At 39.0% G+C, this 22439-nt stretch overlaps 1 protein-coding gene across 1 annotated transcript in view; it reads right to left on the bottom strand.

Moving 5' to 3' along the window:
- The window catches only part of DNAH5 (dynein axonemal heavy chain 5), a 200419-nt gene that overhangs the window by 18212 nt on the left and 159768 nt on the right, over positions 1-22439 (bottom strand). The window contains exons 64-70 of the mRNA XM_024741734.1: positions 15708-15951; positions 14586-14700; positions 13907-14097; positions 9887-10008; positions 6914-7063; positions 3876-4121; positions 895-1114 (exon numbers count right to left, since the gene is read on the bottom strand). Of these exons, the coding sequence (XP_024597502.1) occupies positions 895-1114; positions 3876-4121; positions 6914-7063; positions 9887-10008; positions 13907-14097; positions 14586-14700; positions 15708-15951 (1288 nt within the window). The remainder of the gene's footprint in view (positions 1-894; positions 1115-3875; positions 4122-6913; positions 7064-9886; positions 10009-13906; positions 14098-14585; positions 14701-15707; positions 15952-22439) is intronic.

Genomic DNA, 22439 nt, shown 5'->3' with positions numbered 1-22439 from the left:
TACAAATTTTTTCACTTGAAATCTTTCTTTACTGACACCATCCTTCCACATCTATTTTATTGGCAAAAATTTGAGACTTGTTGACAACTCCAAAAAAATTTCTTTGTAGTTTTTTCAGATTGCTATGTAATAATTATTATCTTGATGATTATTATTAAATACAGTATTTTAAATTAAATTTACTTCAATTGTCCTGGATAGTTTTTATTATCACTATTTTAGGCACAAGAAAGCTGAAAGGTTGTTTGAGTGATTAGCGCCCAAGAGAACAAAGCATTTGTTCAGGCAGTATCAGAGCCAGGATTCCTAACTCCAAGTCCATACTCTTTCTGTGACCATGAGCCTCAGACAGGAAGCTATGACCCAGAAGGAGCAAATGAACAGAGAGTAATCTCAGGTCCAGTTGTGATAGGAGGGGCATTTTGGTCTGGTTTGGTGGCCGTTGTCGGATTTCTAACTTAGCTCACATTCTGACATCCTGACACACAACTTCATGCAATGAAAGAAGAGACCATAATTGTGACTCAGCCTCTCCTCTTGCAAGAGGCTACTGCCCTATGTTAGGTATGGAGCACGAAGACCATAAACGACATTATCCATTTTAGATGTTAACTTAGAAAGGCAAGTCTCTAGCAGAGAATAGCATAGGCCAAAGTAGAGCAATAGTGGGGAAATAGCAAAAATATAAGGTGGAAACCTGAGCTCTGACGCCCTAACACGGCCAGCGGATATTCCACATGGAGCAGGACAGAGGGGGCTATCCCCTCACCATCATGTTAAGTCATAGCACCACTTCCTATAACTAATCCTAGCTAATTCATTTTTCATAATTTCTTTAAGAAAACAATTTAAGCACAAGAACTCCCGTAAACTTGGAAGTATTCCTCGACTCACCACCATATGTTCTTTTCAGTCCTGCCCGGAGTCCCTGGGGGGGCTCATTGGCAAATTTAATGGACATCTGAAGGAGGGTAATGGGAAACTGTTTATGAGCCTCGGTCGTCATCCACAGGCGGAAAGCATCATGTACAATCTCGGTTTCTATAATTATGTCCATTAGCTCATCCATGAAATCGAGTCCCAGATGGCAGTTCTGCAAAAGTGCCCATCCTCCCTACATCAACAACAGTACATGGAAATTAGTCGATTTTGTGTTTCACCCAGAGATTTAAATTAGTATGTTCTTTAGAAATTAAGTAATTAAAATTTAATAGAAAAGCACGCTAACCCCTTTAAAGTACTCTAGGTCAAATCTAAGGATATGATCGTGTTGAACTGGGATAGGTTACATTTCTTCTTATTCCATGTATGTGTCTCACAGTATACTAGTATGCCACCTGGAGTAATAATATATAGTGGGGGTCATGAACATCACCAAAGTGAAACATAAAAAGAGATAACGGCACTTCCAAGTAAAGATGTTTGACTGAAAACCGTCACTTAGCTCAGCTGCCTCCCCAAATTCCATGAAAAGTACAACGAAGGGACTTGTTTAAAGGTATGAACTCTGAAGGACAAAGATAGTGAAGGTGAAGACAATGTCAATAACACTGAAAACAGACTCAAGAAAGCTGAACCCTAAACTGACTGTTCGGGGAGAGCTGAGACGTAAACCGATTTATAGCATATAACTCCCAAAACACTCAAGAAGAGGTGACGAAGGTCCTTCTGGAAGTAGGGGAAGACGATGGACTAATACAAGAAGATTGAAAGTCCAGACCCCCGACATGTTTCCTTAATGGAAGGTGGAAAGTTGATTTTCTTTAGAAGGCAAAACAGACAGGGTTTGCAGTGGAAGAGAGCGGCCTGTTAAGAGTATAGGGACCTCACCGAAAACAGGTAAAAGAAAGCTTACCTATTGAATTTGGAGACCTATTACCTTCCTTCTCCCACTGAGTTCCCAGAATACAGGCAGCAAGGTATATACCCTCTAGAATAAGGAAGAACCTTCTCTGGGGAATCTGACCACTCTAACAGCAAGAGCCTTAGAAAATAAAAAGCCATATCTCTTGTATAAATTATTCTATGAGCATAAGAAGATTCTTGTATAAAGCAACACAGGCAAAAATTTAGGTCATGAAATAATAATTTATTCAATACCTAATCTATAGAACATTTTTTGCCAAAATCATCTACCACACCCAGATCATAACCTCGAGTTGTTTTCTTGACTCTCTGACTTTGGATCACTTAGATTTGATTAGTGTAAAGATTTGATTAGTGTAACCTGAGATATTTTTCTTTCCAAGAAACAAACTAAGCACCAGATATAAAATCTTAGTCAAGTTACATGTAAAACTGATCATTTTGGAATGTCACATATTCCCTTACATTTTCTTCAGAAGTATATAGCACTGCTGAATAAATAACTATTTATTTTGTCCTATGAAAATTTAATTGACACTATCCACAATTCAAAAAAAAGGGAAATTCAATATAAAACATAACTACAAAAAGCCTTCAGATGCTCTCTTTCATCCAGCATACAAGTGACTCCTGATCTAAGTTTCTTAGGTGAGAACTTGGAAGGTTTGATCTTCACCCACGGAAGGGAATCTTTGGCCAAAGTTGTTTCTTTGGCATTGCCACACTCTGTATGAATATTCTGTGTCCTTACTGAGCAGATCATCCATTTTGCTATTCTTGGGTAGTTGGTTCACTCCGTCATAAAACATTATTGTCTCTGACAAGTTATAAGCATGCTAATAATAACAAAGATTTTTAAAAATTTTTTACTTGAAATTAAACTACTAAACAAAAAACACAGATAAATTGAAGGCTAAGAATATTCCATTTAAATTCGAATTTAGTTGCCTGAAGCTATTAGTTACACCATTATTTATTTTAAATTCAAGTTAACTCCATGTCCTGTGAATGTTAGTGTTTTTGCTCTAAGTACAGTACTATGCAGAGGAAGGAAGTCAAGGGGGAGGGAGGATGACGGGGGAGAGGCCAGGATGGAGGCCCACCAAGCCCTCGTGTCAGACCAGACCTAGGATTCTGAATCATGGATGTATTTTTCCATCTCTCAACATATTCAAATCAGGTGCTTTCTGCCCTCTCCCTCCCAACTACAAACTAAGTGCATCCGACAGAGCACAGCACACATGAGAGACCTCTCCCTTTCACCAAAGCTGAGGGCAGGGCACAGCTTGAGGATGGAAGATGTAAATATGGAGGTTCCAGAACGCAGTAAGCTCAGTTCCAGACCAGGGGAAGGGGACCAGGATGCAGCACAGTGGTGAGATTCTAGAGTCAGCAGCTGGGACCTAGAACCCAATGGTTTCAGGGTGAGCTTAGCGTTTGGTCTGCTCTGTACACTGTTGAATTTGCAAGCTGCAAAGGGCTCTAGGAGACCCACCTGGAAGGCAACAGGCCAGGTTTCCTGAAAACCTCTGGTACCACCACAGGATAATAGCAGATTCCTGGCCTCTGGGATTGGGGGCAGGCCTAGGGGACCCCAGGGCACAGATGATGCATTCTGGAACCCAAGAAAGGCATGGTGTTGTAGATTCTGGAGCGTTATGGATTCCAAGAACAGAGCTGGAGGGGTTGGAGCGTATGGCAGAGAGGAGGAACTATGAACCCTACAGAGCGTTTGGGACCTGCAGTGGGGTTTAGCGTTATGCAAACTGGTCAGGAAATAAGATGTTCTGATTGGGCAAGTCTTCCATAAGTGAAGGCTCAGCAGAAAAAGTTTTAAGTGTGTCCATTTTTCCATGGAAATTTTCTAATAGATATCATGCTTTTTCCTGTTTAGTAAACAGAATACAATACCTAAGTTTAAACTCTTAAGGATTCATAAGCTCTCTGCATCGTTATTCTATAACCTGCAATGTCAACATCATAACACAAAAGGAGACATCTGGTCTCACATTCGCCATGGTCTGCTGCAGGAGCTTGCGAGCGTGGACCTCCTGGCCCTGCCCCATGGACACGGAGCGGGTTTCTCTTTTTAATCTCTTCCCCAAGGCGATGATGGAACCTGTGGGGTCTGAGCCCATAGACAGGAGACAGATGAGTGGTGTCCGTGGATCAGATTCCTCCCATGTCTTTTCCAAGTCCAGGATAACACCTTCCGCATACTTTTCTCCCATGGAGTCCACGATGTACTTACGTGCCTGCCAAAACAGTACACGAGTCACCAAAACTAGCTCCAACTCCTTCTTGTGCATAATTCAATGTGGTTTCCAAAATTCATTTTTGTAGATTATCTCAATGATGTCTACAGTAACCCCGCCAGGAAAATAGGGCAGAGGCTTTTTTCTCATTGGTTTATCTGTTAGCTTGCTTGCTTGTTTGAATCCTCACTCTGTAGAAGCTGTGTTACTTGCCAAAAACACAATCACCCACTTAAAAGACTAGAACCCAGGATGGCTGACTCCTTGTCTGGGACCTGTTTCAACACACCAGCTGCTTCATGCTATACAAAAGATTTAAAATATTAGGCAACTCTATTATTGAGGATGCTTTAAGGGAAACGTATATGCATTCAAGTAATCAAGTAAACAGTACAATGCCTGGGATTTAATGGGTACTTAACAAATAGAGAATTACTGCTGAGTGACTACTTATGTAGTGAAATGTATTGCATACCTATCAAATTAATTAATTTTTAAAGATTTAATCCAATTGCATTTGGATCACACGGTACCCCTTAATTTTGTACCTCTTAATATTTTTTCGAGGTTGGCCAGATCCAGTATTGAAGTCTCTAACCTGAGTATAAATGCCTGTACATTTTTTACAGCTTTCTGAAAGGTACTTTACAAGTTTGCCTGACATGTTCTTTGGCTTCTCCAAAAGTCTACTTGTTTACACGTTGATCACAGCCACTGGGCAGTGTGCTTCATGATCAGGAAGGACTTCAAAGGCTGGATGCTCAGGTGTTCCACAAATTGCAGTTGTTTCTCAGCCACAGGCACCTGGGTACCTGCCATCATTGCAGCATCTCTCAAGATCCAGGTGTTTTGTCCTCTGGCATAGCAAGGAGTTCAAAATGGCCAATCTTGCCATAGAATTCAGCACTGACCCCACCTGGACATTTCTATCCAAGCTATGAGCTAACATACTATTACCTACACATACATCAGGAGCCAGGTAGTAAATATATTAGGCCTTCGTGGCCGTACAGACTCTGTTGCCCAACTCAACCTACCACCGCAGCATAAACAAATGATAGTTCATAAATAAATGAGCATGGCTGTGTTCCAATAAAAGTTTATAGACACTGGAATTTGAATGTTATATAATTTTCACATATCACAAAACATTATTCTTCTTGGCTTTTGTTCAACCATTTAAAACTATAAAAACCATTCTTAGCTCACAGCCGTACATAAACAGGCAGTAGCACAAGACACCCTCTGACAGTGTGTTCTTCTTACAACCAGGCTTTTGAATGTCCCTGGACATGCACTCATGCTCAGCCAAAATGCTACAGACAAGACTGATGTTGCTTGTGGGGAATGGGGATTAAATATGTCCACATTTTAGACCTTGTAATATGCTTCCCCAAATGGTTTCTGGTTGAAAATCACACAAGGAATCCAATGTGAGAATAAAAACTTCAGAGGAGAGAACATTTTTCCAAGGGGCCTTCTAGATCTTGCTTAAGACTTGGGTGTTACCATAAGGGCCATGGGAAGCCATTAAAGGAATATCATAGTGATATTTCTGTTTCTTCTAGAATATACAAGATGGACTAGAGTGGGCAAGAATGAACTACAGGAGACCAGTTAGAAAGACATGGCTGTCATCAGCCTAAGGGTGACAGAGGCCAGAATGAAGATGACAAAGTTACAAAGGGGTGGGAGACACTTACATTTCAGCACTGAACCCAATAAAGTGTCATGAAAAATATAAAAAGGGAAGGAAGGAAGCGAGGGAGGGAAGGGAGGGAGGGAGGAAGGAAGGAGAGAAGGAAGGGGAAAAGAAGAGAAACTTCTACACTCCCCTTAAATAAGGCGACTGTTTGACAATTCATTTGGGCAGGATAAAAGTAATGAGTTGAGAAGAAAAACCAAAGGAAGGGTGATCTCAGTGCCCTGAGTTGCAAAACTCATTTTTCTTTTCACAATAAATGATTGAATCTAGTTGTTTTCATGATTCCACAGTACCCAGGTGGTTACTCCGTATGTTTCTAACACTCCCTCTGGAGAGTGAAGGGGAAAAATTCCTACATTCTATTAGAAACCCCAGCCTACTGCTATTTTATGACTTATTTAAAGAAGTCCTTAAAAACAAAAATCAATGTCTGTGAATAGTAGAGTTCAACTTTTAGCTGTGAAGGCAAGACACCACAAGTCTGTTTCATGGGTAAATTTCCATGACGGTAAGGCCAACAGATTAAAAGTCTTTGAAAAGATGGATCTTGTAGAGCCAGGGTTTACATTTAAACCATATGTATCATTCAAAGAAATTTAGGCAAACCTTCTTTCTCACATCGAGGTTTGTGACACATCCTGGTGTAATGGCTACGGATTTGGGGATGCTATACTGCCCTGTAGTCTTCCTCTCCCCTCCCCAGTATCTGAGCAGTCTTTCTATTTAAGAAACATCACTTTACTACTAGCAAAATGGAGTATCCATATCTTTTTTGAGTTAATATAAAAATGATATGGAAAAACAATGCATTACCTTCACATTAGACCTATATAACCACCTTACATAGTTTCCTCATTCACTCTTGTTGTATCACTTAGACCAAAGAAAATTATTAAATCACTTAGCCCAAATATACACCTCCATACACTTACTTGTTGTTTATTTTTCCATTTTTCAAAATTGTATTGCTAGAAAATTACACAGAAGCCTACACAAAAATTCTCATTGGGATTAATATTTTAAATATTCTTTTAAATTTAAAAGGAAATGTTCCTATTCTCCTATTTTTAAAATATGTACTTTTTACCTGGGCAATGGTTCTGTCGGGACACCAGGATCTAATAAGGAGAAGACGTCTAAAGCAGTCTAGAGATTTATCATAGGCATTTGGAAGGGGTTCCTCCTCAGGGTTTTTCTTATCAAACCAAATTTTCCACATTTTCTCATTTCTTGATATCTGAAAATACCAGGGGATAAGAAAAGTGTCACACCACAGAAAAATCTTTCAGTAAGCATTCATAGATATTTTTTCTCTTTCTGACCATTCCAGGCATGTGTGAATGCACCAAAAAGTTGAGAGTCTAAAATCAAATGTGATTTGCTCTAAAGTCAGTCTGTACTAACACCAGCCTCTGGCTCCCTCTTAAAGGAGGGAGAGCCCTGGGTTGTGGAATTTCTTCTATGACTTTGTGGGAACAAATCTGCAAAGAATAGAGAAATCAATGGAAATTCATTTTCATTATTTTAAGGAAATCTGTTTTGCTCCATGAGATCCCCTATGACTAAGAACCAAGTCTCAGGCTTCCCTGGTGGCGCAGTGGTTAAGAATCTGCCTGCCAATGAAGGGGACATGGGTTCGATCCCTGGTCCAGGAAGATCCCACACGTTGGGAAGCAACTAGGCCCGTGCGCCACAGCTACTGAGCCTGCGCTCTAGAGCCCTCGAGCCACAACTACTGAAGCCCGTGCGCCTAGAGCCCGTGCTCCACAACAAGAGAAGCCACTGCAACGTGAACCACAATGAGGAATAGCCCCCGCTCGCCACAACTAGAGAAAGCCCGCGCACAACGAAGACCCAACGCAGCCAAAAATAAATTTATTATTTTATTTATTTATTTATCTTTTTATTTTTGGCTGCCTTGGGTCTTCATTGCTGCACATGGGCTCTCTCTAGTTGCGGCGAGCAGGGGCTACTCTTCGTTGCGGTGCGTGGGCTTCTCATTGCAGTGGCTTCTCTTGTTGCGGAGCATGGGCTCTAGGCGCGTGGGCTCAGTAGTTGTGGCACATGGGCTCAGTAGTTGTGGTTCCCAGGCTCTAGAGCTCAGGCTCAGTAGCTGTGGTGCATGGACTTAGCTGCTCCACGGCATGTGGGATCTTCCCGGACCACGGCTCGAACCCAGGTCCCCTGCACTGGCAGGCGGATTCTTAACCACTGCGTCACCAGGGAAGTCCCAAAATAAAATAAATAAATTTATTTTTAAAAAAAAGAACCAAGTCTCATTCACTTATGTTTCCTCATTTCCCAGGACCATTCTTGGAACAAAAGAAGACATTTAATACATGTATATTATTGAAGTCTCTTGGTCAATACTCTTATTAATCTACAGTAATTTGAAATACACCACTTAATATCAGCATCAAATGAATAATCACACTTGCTTCCTTGAGGCAACTGATAAAGGAAAAAAACACAGTCCATTATCATTTGAAGCTTAAAAAAATCAAAGAGAGGCAAGCATTATATGGGCAAGCATCTCAAAATCATAGAATAAATCACATCTGCAGATAAACATGATCTTATGTTCTCTGGTATATTCCCTTTGATTAAAGCCCCAAGTGTTTTCCTTGGAGATCTAATCAAAGGAAAAACCATTTGGGTTCATATTTAGAAAATATCATATAAAAATTAAAAAATAACCTCTTTCAATCATGAAAGACTACATAATATGGAGGGATTTCAGGTATACAATATAATCTCCAGAAGACAGCTACTTCAATAACTGATAATGGTCCAGGAAAGGTCACTAGGAGTCATCCCATGGAGGAACAAGCTAGAATGCATTAAAATCTCCCCCCCAAAAAAAGCTATTTAACCCAAAAGAATGGCTTATACCCTAATTACACGGTAATCACCAGGTGTAAGCCAAAACATAAAAATATAGCAGAGCTTAAGCTTCCAGTCAACTTAAACTGGCAAAGTCAAGAAAGAGCATTAGGACAAATACCATATGATATCATTTATATGTGGAACCTAAAATATGATACAAATAAATTTATCTATGAAACAGAAACAGACTCACAGACATAGAACACAAACTTACAGCTACCAAAGGGGAAAGGGGGTGGGGGAGGGAGAAATTAGGAGCTGGGGATTAACAGATAAAAACTACTGTATATAAAATAGATAAACGACAAGGTCCTACTGTAAAGCACAGGGAACTATAGTCGATATCTTGTAATAAACCCTAATGGAAAAGAATATATGTATATATATGCACAACTAAATCACTTTCTTGTACACCAGAAACTAACGTAACATTGTAAATCAACTATACTTTAATGATAAAAAAAAAAAAAAAGAACCAGTGTTAAGACATTTTCTGGTGAAAAAGAGCCTTCATCTGGCAGCTGAAGAAAGCCACCCTGCGGTCCATGCAGCTTCTCGCTGGTCATCAGATTCTCAAGAAGCTATTTCCTGGCTTGTCCCAATTCAACTTCCTATACCCAAGTTCCATAATACCAATATATACACAATTCATCAGGAACTTGCAGCTTATGAAAGGACAACGACTTCTAAAGATAAAAGGCCAGGTGTTTGTGTTACATTCAGACCCAGATGCCTAGCTAAGGCAGTATAAGGAGGAGGGGAAGAAGAAACAAGAGGTAAGAATGGATATTTATTACTTAGAGGAAGGGTGTTCTTATTACTTTTCATTTGATCTTTAGAAAGACGGCAAAACCTTTTAATCATATCTAATCATTTAATCTAATTGAACCTGTTTTCCCACTCGTGGGTCTCCAGTTGGTGATACTGACATATCATCCAGGTCAGCGTTGGTTAAACTTCCTAGGTAACTAATTTCTTCCTGCAAGACCAGCCTGCCATGGATGGAGTGTGCTTTATCAGAGTATGAGTGAGCGGTGAGGAAAGTCAAGCACTGGTCATACCATTTTAAGAGTGACAAAGAAATCTCTCTCTTCCCCAAGTAGTGTAGCCAAATGATAAATCAGGAAGCTGCTCATTGTGACATTATCATAAGTTTACTCAAAGCACAAGTTACCTGATCAAGGACATCAGAAAACTGTCTAAGTTTGCTCAGTTCCACCAAATTCAGCCAGGTCATGTCCAGGATCCATCTGCATGGTTTAGGAGGACAGGCTTTCAAGTCCAACGAGGCACCACCTTTCAAGTTAAACATATTAAGTTATTAAATTTTTCTTTCTTTACTGTAAAACAATCTCTTTATAAAAAACTTTTGCTGAAACTATTTTAATATCAATTCTTTTACTACCTGGACATTTATTAAACTCAGAAATATAAGTCATAGTGATGAACAAGCTTTAACATTTAATAAAGGAATAGATGATTTTAGAAAAACACATTTAAGGATCAATAATATAGCTTTGGATTTAGGGAAGTGGTGGATTCTGTCTTAGCTCCACCTGGCCAAGGTCTGGGACGAGCCAGCTCATCTGTCTGGAACTCTGTTTCCAAATATGTACAATGGGAATAATGAAGCCTAGGTGTTGTGATAATGGCAGAAAATATATAAAGTGAGTGTACAGCACTCAAAACAGGATCAAGGACAAAGCAGAGGGTCACTAAATGAGCAGCTATTGTCAGCATTAAGAATTGCCAAATATTGGCACAAGCTCATTTTAAGGAGATAATTTATCTAGAACTGTTAGTAGCACTACTTGCATTTGAAGGGTTCTCTTCTATAAATCAGTGTATTATTTACATCCATTTTGAGCACACCCAAGGGCCCTGTGCTATGTCACTTATTTTTCATCAATCTACCCACAACAAACATTTCCGTTTGGTACTGACGCCTATCTTTTTGCTGATGATTTACCTACGCTCACATAACTCATATAACTCTCACAGCGCCAGAAAATAAATGACAGTCTAAAAAGTTATTGTTGCCCATCCCAGAAAAATTAAATGTGTGAACAATCGTGTTTTAAGTCAAAGAAAGAGTTAGCAAATCTTCTACAGGAGAAAATATACTGTTTAATAAATAACATCTATTAAAATGTTTCAGGGAAAATACGCTCTAACCATAATTCTTAGAAAGATATAACCAATCCATTTGGCTACAATCTTTTTTTGAACAGAGCAGGTCATAAACAAGTAATAATACTCAAGATATTTACTGAGCCAATCTCTACTTTATTCAGGTACCATGGACCCCACGAAATTGCTGTCTTTTGCCAAATCCATCTTAGTAGACGTCCAAGGTAAGTGGAACAAGAGGTAAGTGAAGCCATTTCAGTGAAAATATTAGCTTATGAAAGCAAAACAGATTGCTTGAACACCAGGAAGCAGTTAAAGACCTAAGGACAATGCCACTGTGTTGAAAACTGTCACACCAATTTCCATGGAAACTGTCCATTTTCCAACAAACTGAAAAGAATAATGTATTCACCACAGGATTAGGGAGAAGTTTTTCATGGAAAAGAGTGTTCCTTGCAGCCAAAGATTATTCATTGTTTAATAGAGGGTAACACTGTCATGAATATCTTGCCTGCCTCAAAAGTATACTTTGGGCAACAAAGAATGCTGTAATGGTAGGAAGTGGGGAACATATTCCTGGATAATATGGCATGAGATTAGATGGACTTTTGATGAATAAACTGCTGGGATAGGAATAATTCAAAATAAATTCTCAAGGTGATTGAGAATTATGCCAGTCCCTTCATCCCTCAAACCCTTGCTTTGGGAGAAAGAAGGTTCAAATCTTTATCATTATACCTTGTAAAAGTGAAACATGCTTACAATGATTTATACAAGTTGTACCTTGTATCATGAAGTGGCATAGCTAAGGCAGACTTAGAAAGTCATCCAGCCTGATGCTTTCCCATCTTAGAGATGAGTAAATTAAAAAACCAGTATCAAAACACTGTTGCTATCTAAATAACATTTTCAAACAAGTGATTTTAAAGTCCTTACAGAAAGAGTTCATGTCATTGGGTAGCTTTCACCAACACAACTAAGGGAAATCTTATGAAACTCTGTGTCCTAAAGGAGTACAAGAAATAGCTGTTGAATGCCAAAGTCCCACAAAATCCTGTCCAACCTATGCAAACCTCAGACTAATCGAAATAAACTAAAAAACTAAAGATGATATGACAATGCCTATCATCTGTTGAGCTATTCTATGTGTCAGGGTTTATATAAGTTGTGTGAATTCTCAATAATCCTGTTATGTAGATTTAACTATCCTTGTTTCATAGCTGAGGCAACTGAAGCTTGAAAAGTTTAAAAAACCTGATCAAAACCACTCATCCAGAAGGTGGCAAAGCCACTATTTTCCCTTAGAGTCTTCCCAACTCTAAATCCCATGTTTGCTTCGATCACGCCAAACTGTAACACACTTTACAGTATTTCTGGACACTATGTTCAATGTCATTTCCATAGGGAAATGCATCTCACGCCTGAATTGGGGGGGTCAGGAACAACTTTCCCACAGGAAGCTCCATCAGCTGGAGGACCAGAGTCACTGAGGCCAGAAATCATTTATATACAAAGGGCTCACTGCAGAAGGCAACTCCTACACCTACATGTCCATCTAAGATGATGTCTCACCAGACCATTCATCTTCCATGTGCTCTGATTTAGGAAACTTGGAACAAAAAGAAACCTAAGGGTCAAGTGTTCAACGTTTAGAAACAAGAGAGAGAAAGAGAAAGAGAGATCATCCACAAATCATAATTTCTCAGTTTTCAAGTCTAACTAAATAAGTCTTTATTGCTACCATAAGATACATAGATATAGATATAGTTATAGATGCATAAGCATAGGTTGAACATGAATATGCATTTGTGTATGTATAAGTATGACTCTGACCTACATACCCCCATGTGTGCCCTTCTCTACTGCCCCCATTGGGATCCTCTTCAAGTTCCTCTGCAAATCTACTCTCCATGTAGGTGAAGTCAATGAAAATCCACCCCTCCAAAGATAAAGTTGTGCCTTATCTTTAAAGATAAGCCTTTGTTTAAAAAGGTAGAGTAGATAAAACCATTTCGAGCCTAGCATCATTTCCACTGTTCCTTTAAATACTTTTTGTCCAGACATTCAAGAATGTGATAGCAAATGTGTGTTTCCCAGCCTTCCATGGCAGAGGGGACCTGTCTGTGATCAATGCTACAATAGATACAGAGGAAATATCCATGGGATGAGTGGCATGGTCACCTCACCCACTCTGCTCCAGCCGCCCTGGTTGCTTTGCTTTGCCTTCATCATAGGACGCCCTCTCCCACTAGAGGCATTGATGTCACCTCCTCAACCTTCAGCACTTTCTCTAAACATCCCCAGGACCAATATCCCCTGGTCCCTCAGGTCTTGGCCACCTGTCCATCTCTCGGGAATCCTACCCAATGAGAGATCCCATTAAATATCCCATTAAAAATTTTAAACCTTCCCCACTCCACATACTAAACATTCCCCAACTCCCTTATCCTTCTCCGTTTTTCCATAGTGCTTACTAGCTCCTCACACACTGCACAATTTACTTACTGTTTATTATGTTTCAAGTGCCTATTCTGTGTCCTGGCATGCAATAGTTTCCCAATAAATATTCATGCAATTAATGAACAAATAAAATAGCTCAGACTCCCCTGGTGGCGCAGTGGTTAAGAATCCACCTGTCAATGCAGGGGACACGGGTTCGATCCCTGGTCCAGGAAAATCCCACACGCCATGGAGCAACTGAGCCCGTGCACCCCAACTACTGAGGCCGCATTCCACAACTACTGAAGCCCGCACGCCTAGAGCCCATGCTCCACAACAAGAGAAGCCACCACAATGAGAAGCCCGCACACCACAACGAAGAGTAGCCCCCGCTCGCCGCAACTAGAGAAAGCCCGTGCACAGCAACAAAGACCCAACACAGCCAAAAATAAAAAGATTAATTAATTAGTTAATTAATTTTTTAATGTTAAAAATAATCTCACATAAATGCCATCTTCAGTGAAATGCAAGGAAACCGTTATTGCTAAAAAGAAAAATGCACAAGACCTTCACTATAATTCCTACATCTGCACCTGTGCACAATGCTTTCTATTCTAATATTGACCTTTAATAAGGGTGAGAAACTCTTCATGCTTGACTCGGTTCCTCTGCATGTCAATCTTTAGGGTAAGCAGCAGGGTGAAGAGAAATTTGTGCCCCTCGTACAAACCCCGAGCCGTGTACTTATAAACCTCATAGGTCATGTGCTCAATGATATTAGCGATCCTCTTGCTTGTAATTGGGCTCTTGACAGACCTGGAGAAGAGAACATTTAAATCAGCCTTGTCCCACCCTTTTCAATTGTCCCTAAAAACAACGTCTTTAATGGAAAACAAGTAACTCTGGAGGACCAATTCTTATTTTTTACACATCAAGAGTAAGCCTCCTAAATCTAAAATAACAAGCACTCTCTCCACATGAAATAACAGAATCCTCCATGTTGTCTGAATCAATTTTACCTGCCGAGTATTATCACTCACAACAATGTCTGGGGAATTTTCTTGTTTAACAGAAACTTGGGGAAACCAAAGGAATCGATCAGTGGATGAATAGTTGGTAGAGCTTTCTCTAAGCATAAAATGACAAATGAGAATGATTTGTTAACACACTGGTAATTACACTCAACTTAGATTTAAAGAAAAAGAAGCAGCTTAGTTGCAAAGGGAAAATAACTTATCAATGTAATGTCACCGTTCTAACCCACAGATACAGAACTCAGCTTGGCTTCCTGAGTACAGACGTACCTGGCCAAGGAAAGGTCAAACAAGCCAAGAAACTGGCGGAGCGAAGTCTGATACATCTCACTAACCAAGCACATTTCCGTGATGAGGAAGTAGAGGATGCTGCCCCGAGTAGCAACTAAAAGACAAAGAGCAACGATGCACTTGCTACAAGCGCAGAAAAAAAAATGACCCATGCACAGATCAGTCTAAATGCTAAATGAAACAAGTTTTATTTGTACGTCTTAGTAATGACTATCTACCAACAATGGGAGTCTAGAGCAATGTCATCATATATATTTAATTCTTCTTTGTAAGCTTTGAACAAGTAGTCTGCCATTTGGGTTCATTAAATGATACTTTCTGTTTTAGAATCTCTAGATTCCTTATAAATAAATTTTATTACACTCTTTCATAGGTAGAAAAGACAAACAGTGGGACAGCATGGATTGTATTGTAACATCCAGCAAACTGTGTAGGCATTGTTAAGGACCTCATTCTTAAGCTCCATGAGGAAGCCCTGACTAAACTTGGCCTCAAGGTGGTAAGCCAAGGCATCGCAAAGAACACTCCTGACTCTCCAACAGTAGATACTGTTTCAATTATTTTTCCAAAAGGCATGATAAATTACTAAAGGAGATTGAATTCTTTTAGCAGGTTCCCTTTATAACCCATGAACAACACTGATTTGCTGATCTGTGGATAAGGTTGAAGAGTTCCCATGAGACCAGAGAACTACCTGGACTCATGGGAACTCTACAGGACTACAAACAAAATACAGGCTTATTGTTACCAAATGATAACCAACTAGTGAACAGCCCACAAATGCAGCACAAATTCCTCAGACTTCACTAGTTTGTAGTCGGATGTCTTTAATAATTCTCCTCTTTACTTTCTGGTTTAAAAATAAGTTCGCAGGAACCTTAAAGAATTTGCCAATAACATGAATTATAAGCACCTAGAAAATTTACACCATTATAAAATTTCTTCGTCTCAATTTTACTGAATATTTAAAGAAATGCCACACAACACAAATGGCCACCCCACGTTGCATAGTTGTTTTCATAACATCCTTACTTCAATTTCTCTAATTCTCATTTCTCGCTTCATTTTCCTGTGACATTTGTCTCTCGTTACCAAACTCACCAGGTCTATATTCCTCCCGGGCTGAGTTAATTTGAATTTCTGTCTCAGCTGAAACTTCCAGCTTCTGGGTCACCTCCTCGGCTGTCTTTTTTGTGTTACTCAACACAAGGATGATACTCTCATCTTCCACCAGGGACCCCTGGGTACTGGTCAGACGGTAAAGCAAATTATCTTCTAGCTCCTTCATTTTCCTCTTGTTTGCAGTTACATCTTCCACGAGATGAGTTCTTTCTTTCTCCAGTTCCTGTTAATTTGCATAAATATATTTTTTTCTTAATGAACACCTATGGTTTGGCCATTCCTTAAAAAGTTTACCTATGGAACTGCTCTCGAGTTCCTGTACTGTAGTTATCGTATTTGACTGCAGGAAATACGGACATCAAAATTAGAGGAGGAGAATTAATGGAGGAAAGAAGAATTGGTGGCAAACAATGTAAAATGTGCTAAAAATATTATCAGTATTAACTATTTACCATCTATTTATTTCCTAAAGTCAACTCATTTTTAAGGGACTTCTGTGATCATATTTACTCCTGTTTTGAAACTGAAATTTATTTGAAGACAATATACGCGTCTCAGATTAAATACATTTACCTCTGTTTGGTTTCTTGTTTAAAAGAGCTCTATTGTTGTTTGAATGTGATTATTCTCAACTTGTGTGTTGAAATAGTATCCAACTCTGTGAAAAGCAAGTGTCCAAAAGTTAGGCAAGCAAACTGCGCTGCTACAGCAGGTACATTTAAATTGAAAAATCATCTTGACCTGAAAAGAAAAGATGCTGTCCTCTCCAAGAGAAGGGACATTCTGAATCCTTCCTAAAAGGCCTTTATGGGTAGCTGGGGAGAGAATGGCTTTGGAAGATTATTGCCCTTATTGGCTATTCCTTCCTTTTGGTAGTTTGGAGAGGGAGAGACAGTGAAAGAGAAGGAAAGAAAAGATGGGGCTGGTGAGGGTGAGGGAAGGAGGAAACAGCCATGACACTCAACAAGCCAAGGGCAGCAGGAAACCCAGAGGCTGGGAGATGCTGCCAGCACCAAGTCAAATTGTACATGAAAGTCAAATTGTTTCATGAGAGACTCTAACTTGAAGTTAATAAAAGATTCAAAAGAGGAAAAGACAATGAGGAAGTAGAATTTAAAATTTGAAGAGAAAGATACGCATTAGCAAGTTTGCTTGAAAAGCTTTCTAAATATAATGTCCATTGACAAGGTACCTATGCTTACCTGCATTACTAAAGTTACGCACATTTCAGTGTAAATACAATATGGGGAAACGAGGGTTAAATGCAGGTGACTTGAACAGGAGAGCACTGTCGGCAGTTCCAGTTGTGCGGGTACCTGGGCATGTGATACCAAGCTCACACTGCTAGAGCAGCTTCAGAAAGGTAAATACTCAGTTAGGTATTCTGGATATGGCTCAGCAGGTTTTGTAGATTCTACCCCCTATCGAGAAAACTACAAATCTAAACGTATATGCAGTGATGAATCACACGAAATCATATAAAACATAATAGGACTATTCATTAATTATATGATTATTTACTTTCTTTCTAATAACATATAAATTACTTAATAGTTATGCTCCAAGGATTTTTTTGGTGCATTGATACATTCTCCAACTCTTAGTACAATGTCCGATACATAGTAGGCTCTCAATATTGCCCGGTGAATGATTAAATGCTATACCCCTTTTCAAACTGATAAACTGAAACACATTAGTGTACCAGAAAATCTAGTCATGTCGTAGTGCCAGAAATACAGACATGAAAATTCTCCCTTTATAACAAAAACCATGAAGTTAAAAATAAAGGTCATGGTAGCAAAACTGCACGAAGGCAAAAAGCAAAGAGCATTGGCCTCTGCTGTATGTTCTAGCTAGTTAATCACCATTGGTTGAACAGTTATGGTGGGTGGGACCCTACCAGGCTCCCAACTCATGCTCTGAGCACAGTGAGTCCGGTCCTGGAACATTCTAGAAAAAAGAAAAATTCCCTCTTTAAGCAAAACAAAAGCTCAAACTTGCATCAATTCTTAATTCTTTGAGATACAGCAATGCAATTAAGACCTGCTCTTACTGTCTTTGCTTCCACATGTTATTTAGTTACATTTGAAAGCTTCCTTACTGGTCATTTTATTTATTTTTTTTTAACATCTTTAGTGGAGTATAATTGCTTTACATTGCTGTGTTAGTTTCTGCTTTATAACAAAGTGAATCAGCTATACATATACATATATCCCCATATCCCCTCCCTCTTGCGTCTCCCTCCCACCCTCCCTATCCCACCCCTCTAGGTGGACGCAAAGCACCGAGCTGACCTCCCTGTGCTATGCAGCTGCTTCCCACTAGCTACCTATTTTACATTTGGTAGTGTATATATGTCCATGCCACTCTCTCACTTCATCCCAGCTTACCCTTCCCCCTCCCGGTGCCATCAAGTCCATTCTCTACGTCTGCATCTTTATTCCTGTCCTGCCCCTAGGTTCTTCAGAACCATTTTTTTTTCTTTTAGATTCCATATATATGTGTTAGCATCCAGTATTTTTCTCTACCTGACTTACTTCATTCTGTATGACAGGCTATGGGTCCATCCACCTCACTACAAATAACTCAATTTTTCTGACTGGTGTGAGGTGATACCTCATTGTAGTTTTGATTTGCATTTCTCTAATGATTAGTGATGCTGAGCATCCTTTCATGTGTTTGTTGGCAATATCCTTACTGGTCATTTTAATTCATTTATTTCCTAGATAATAATCTTGTATTTGAGATAATGTAGAAATTAGTATAAACAAGTGACATTCAATGTTTACTATAAAATTCCTTTCCATGGGCAGTTATAATAAATGCACTCACAATATGGCTACACTAGGAAACAAAGTGATAATAAAATTAAATGGAAATAATTCAAGTATTTTTATTGCCATATTCTCAAATTTTACACACTCTACACCCTCTCCAGCATTTATTGTTTGTAGATTTTTTGATAATGGCCATTCTGACTGGTGTGAGGTGATACCTCATTGTAGTTTTGATTTGCATTTCTCTAATGATTAGTGATGCTGAGCATCCTTTCATGTGTTTGTTGGCAATATCCTTACTGGTCATTTTAATTCATTTATTTCCTAGATAATAATCTTGTATTTGAGATAATGTAGAAATTAGTATAAACAAGTGACATTCAATGTTTACTATAAAATTCCTTTCCGTGGGCAGTTATAATAAATGCACTCACAATATGGTTACACTAGGAAACAAAATGATAATACCCCGCTCGCCGCAACTAGAGAAAGCCTTTATTGCCATATTCTCAAATTTTACACACTCTTGCCATATTCTTAAATTTTACACACTCTCATTATCGTTTCTGAGTTCTTAAAGGTGAGCCTGATAAAAGTCCGCACATGAAGACAGGTAAGGGAAGGAAAGTAAAACAGTGAGAAGAGCGAGCATTTTGACATCAGGAAGACATGTTTAAATTCTAACACCCAGGACTTATTGACTGCATGACCTTGGCCATGTTATGCAAGTCTATAAGCCTCAGTTTCTTCATCTGCAAAATGGACATAAAAACAGCTCAGAGAGTGATTGTAAGGATATCATTAGCAAAGAAGCTCAAACCAGTGACTGGATCATGACAGCTGCTCAGAAGACGTCTCTTCTCTCTATCCCCTCCCTTCATTCGTTTCCAGCATGGATTTTTCAGATGCATTGTAATATTTATTTGGAAATGAGTAGTTTGAAAAGTAAAATTATAAGTTGGTACAAAATAAATCTCACTTTAGAATTTCACCTATCATTGTAAAAGCATAATAAAGGAGCTGAAAGGGATTTTTTTACAGGAGAACTTTCTAAACTTGCACTTACAATGCCAAGGATGCATGCTTTCATGTCTGCTGGAGATGAGACCATGGGCTATCAAATCCAAAATCTGCACCAAGTCTTACTGAGCCTTCCTGCATAAGCCTTCCTCCATTTTTTCCCAATTACATAGCAATTGCCCTAATGCAGGCTTTAATTACTGCTCGGGGGACTACACTAACCATAACTGGTCTCCCCACTGATCTTTTGCTCTGCCATCACCCCCTTTTCTACTCCCAGTCATAGACCTTTCCTTTACTATTTGGAAAGGTCCAAAACTTTCAACATAGTTTGCAAAACCTGTTACAACCTACATTTCCAATCTCATCTCCACTTGAGAACTACAGGATTGAGACGAAAATTATGCCTCCACAGTGCTTATGAAAACCATTATTAAGAAAATAAACATACTTACTAGTAATACATACAATAAAGTACAAATTATTCCTTTCCTGATTTTAAAGACAGTAAGTAAAAGCTTGAACATTATCGAGTTGATTATGGTCAATTTAATGTCATTGTTAAGAACATTAATTAAATAAAATTGTCCCTTAAAGAAATGCTTACATTCCCAAAGGATTAAAATAAGGCTAAGGAGCACATTTCCCCCATAGTTTGAAACTGATGAAATAATATACTCTAAAGTAAATACTACAACCTAAAGTAATATTTGGAATTCCAAAAGCAAACTGTTCATTAAATAGCACACCAGTGGCCAAACAGTAGAATAGAACAATAGTTACGGGGCAAAGAAAGATACCTCTGAAAGAAAATAGAACAATTGCTATTTGCTTTTCATTTGAGTTCTAAAAATGGAAAACCTATGGGATAAAGTTTTAGGCATATTTTCATTTGTATGACAGATTTCAACATATTTCTGTTGAGCTACAACTTTAGTTCCATAATACAGTTCTTTTACAAATTAATACGAAGGGGCAAAATTAATCAAAATAATTTTGTCTATTAGCATTTTTCCCACCAAAGGGATTATCTCTTAGCGCGCGCACACACACACACACACACACACACACACACACACACACACACATTTGTGCTATGTATTCTATACGTTAAGACCACAACGTAAAAATTTTATATAAACTGTGATAATGTGAAAAGTATCCCTGAATTGATTAAGAAAGTACATCAGTGATTCAGTACAACTTCATGAAATGTGCTATTGATTAATTACACGATCAAAAGTTAAGTGGCTCAACAAGGATGCAAATGAAAACTCAAATTCTTTCTGTTCGTAAACTTCAACTATAACCAAAGTTTTGGAATCAATAAAAGGAAATAGACGACAGCCTTCCACCGTTCTCATTTTTAACATATCACCCAGGCTTTATTCCCAAAGATTCTTTCTCTCTGTACCTTGCACTGGTAATTAAAATGAAAGATTAAACAACTGAACTCAGAAACAGATTTATTTTTTCTCCACCACCAATAACAATGGTGATAACAATGTCTATTTAGTGTCTTTATTAAGTTATTTCCCATGTCAGTTCCACCATGTTTAGGTCCTTCCAGCTCCGAAAGAAATAAATCATACACCTGTTTGCTCATCCGGAATTCTGAACAAGGATGACACTTGAGGCTTTGTATTGTGCGGCTAGTAGAAGCTGTTAATTGATATTAATGTTTTTCTCCTAAATAGGACATAGTTCTCTTTGAGATTCTTTCTTATTCTCTAGGATCAAGGTGAGGGTGACCCGAAGAGACCAGGTTTCTTTAAAGGAAAGTTTCCGGAGGACTACTGGTTTGCTGCCTATTTAAAATGGTCTTGATACATCATCTTCTGATGACAACAGCAGGCCGTCTAAATATACTCACAGGTACATCAGGTGAACAATTGAATATGACCTTGATGTGAACTTGAACAGCCCATGCATTTGAAAAGACTGCCTTGAAGCACACAGAAAAGTATAAAGTCAGTTAAAAATCTGCCTTCCTTGCTTTCATAGGCCCTGAGGTTTCCCTTTGTCTCTTAAACAAACAAACCTGCTCAGGCTGTACAGCTGAGCATTCATGAGACCAGATCCTGCATGATAATAAGGTTCCTCACTGCCTGTATTCCCAGAACACTGGACGGCTGGTGAATTTATGGACTCAAAGAACTAAGAGTAGCCTTTCCCTTGTATCCTAAGTTACTCTTCCAAGCTGCCTTTCACAAGAAGAATCAACAGACCAGCGAAGGCATAACTCATCCTGACTGAAGATGTTCACCATTTGTTTCAATGCTCCCTACATTTAGGGAATTTCTTAGATGCTTTCCAACATCAACTTCCTATCTGTGGGATCTTCCTAGCTTTCAAGAGCCACTCCCCTTGGCCCAAAAGCATTTCATATTGATATTTTTACCATCACCCAAGATGTGATCATAGTAAGAGAGACTTCCAGATCACTGAAGTCAAAGAAACAATTTGGACTTAACGTTTTAGATCTGTATCCATAGGCACAGACATAGGCTCTTTTCAACGGAGTCACTAGATGATAAAAAAAAAATGCCCTGAAAGCACCAGAGACCAACTCAGACCCACTTGCCACCACCCAGGCTGAAAAGATTCAGCAAAGTGAGCAAATTCAGGAGCAGGGTGGGCAGAAAAGATGCTGCAAAAGGAAAAGCTGCTGGCAGAAAGGAGGCTGCTTAAAATCCATCACAAATAAGTCTAGCAGCTCACTTTGCTTTAGAGACAAAAAAAAATACAGATTACGTGTTGTATTGTAATGTGGTTCAGGGTAAAATGACTATTAGAACAGAATGAGTGTCACGTCACTCTGACCACACTTTTGTGAGAATCATTTCCTTTGAGCCTGGGACAAATTCTGATAATGAGATGATGGTAAGAGAATAATGTCTGAAGGCACCCAACT

Source organism: Neophocaena asiaeorientalis, unplaced genomic scaffold (genome assembly GCF_003031525.2).
Source record: "Neophocaena asiaeorientalis asiaeorientalis breed wild unplaced genomic scaffold, Neophocaena_asiaeorientalis_V1.1 scaffold10, whole genome shotgun sequence".
Lineage (NCBI taxonomy): Eukaryota > Metazoa > Chordata > Mammalia > Artiodactyla > Phocoenidae > Neophocaena > Neophocaena asiaeorientalis.
Note: the sequence above shows the minus strand (reverse complement) of the source record. Positions and strands in the feature narration are given on the sequence as shown.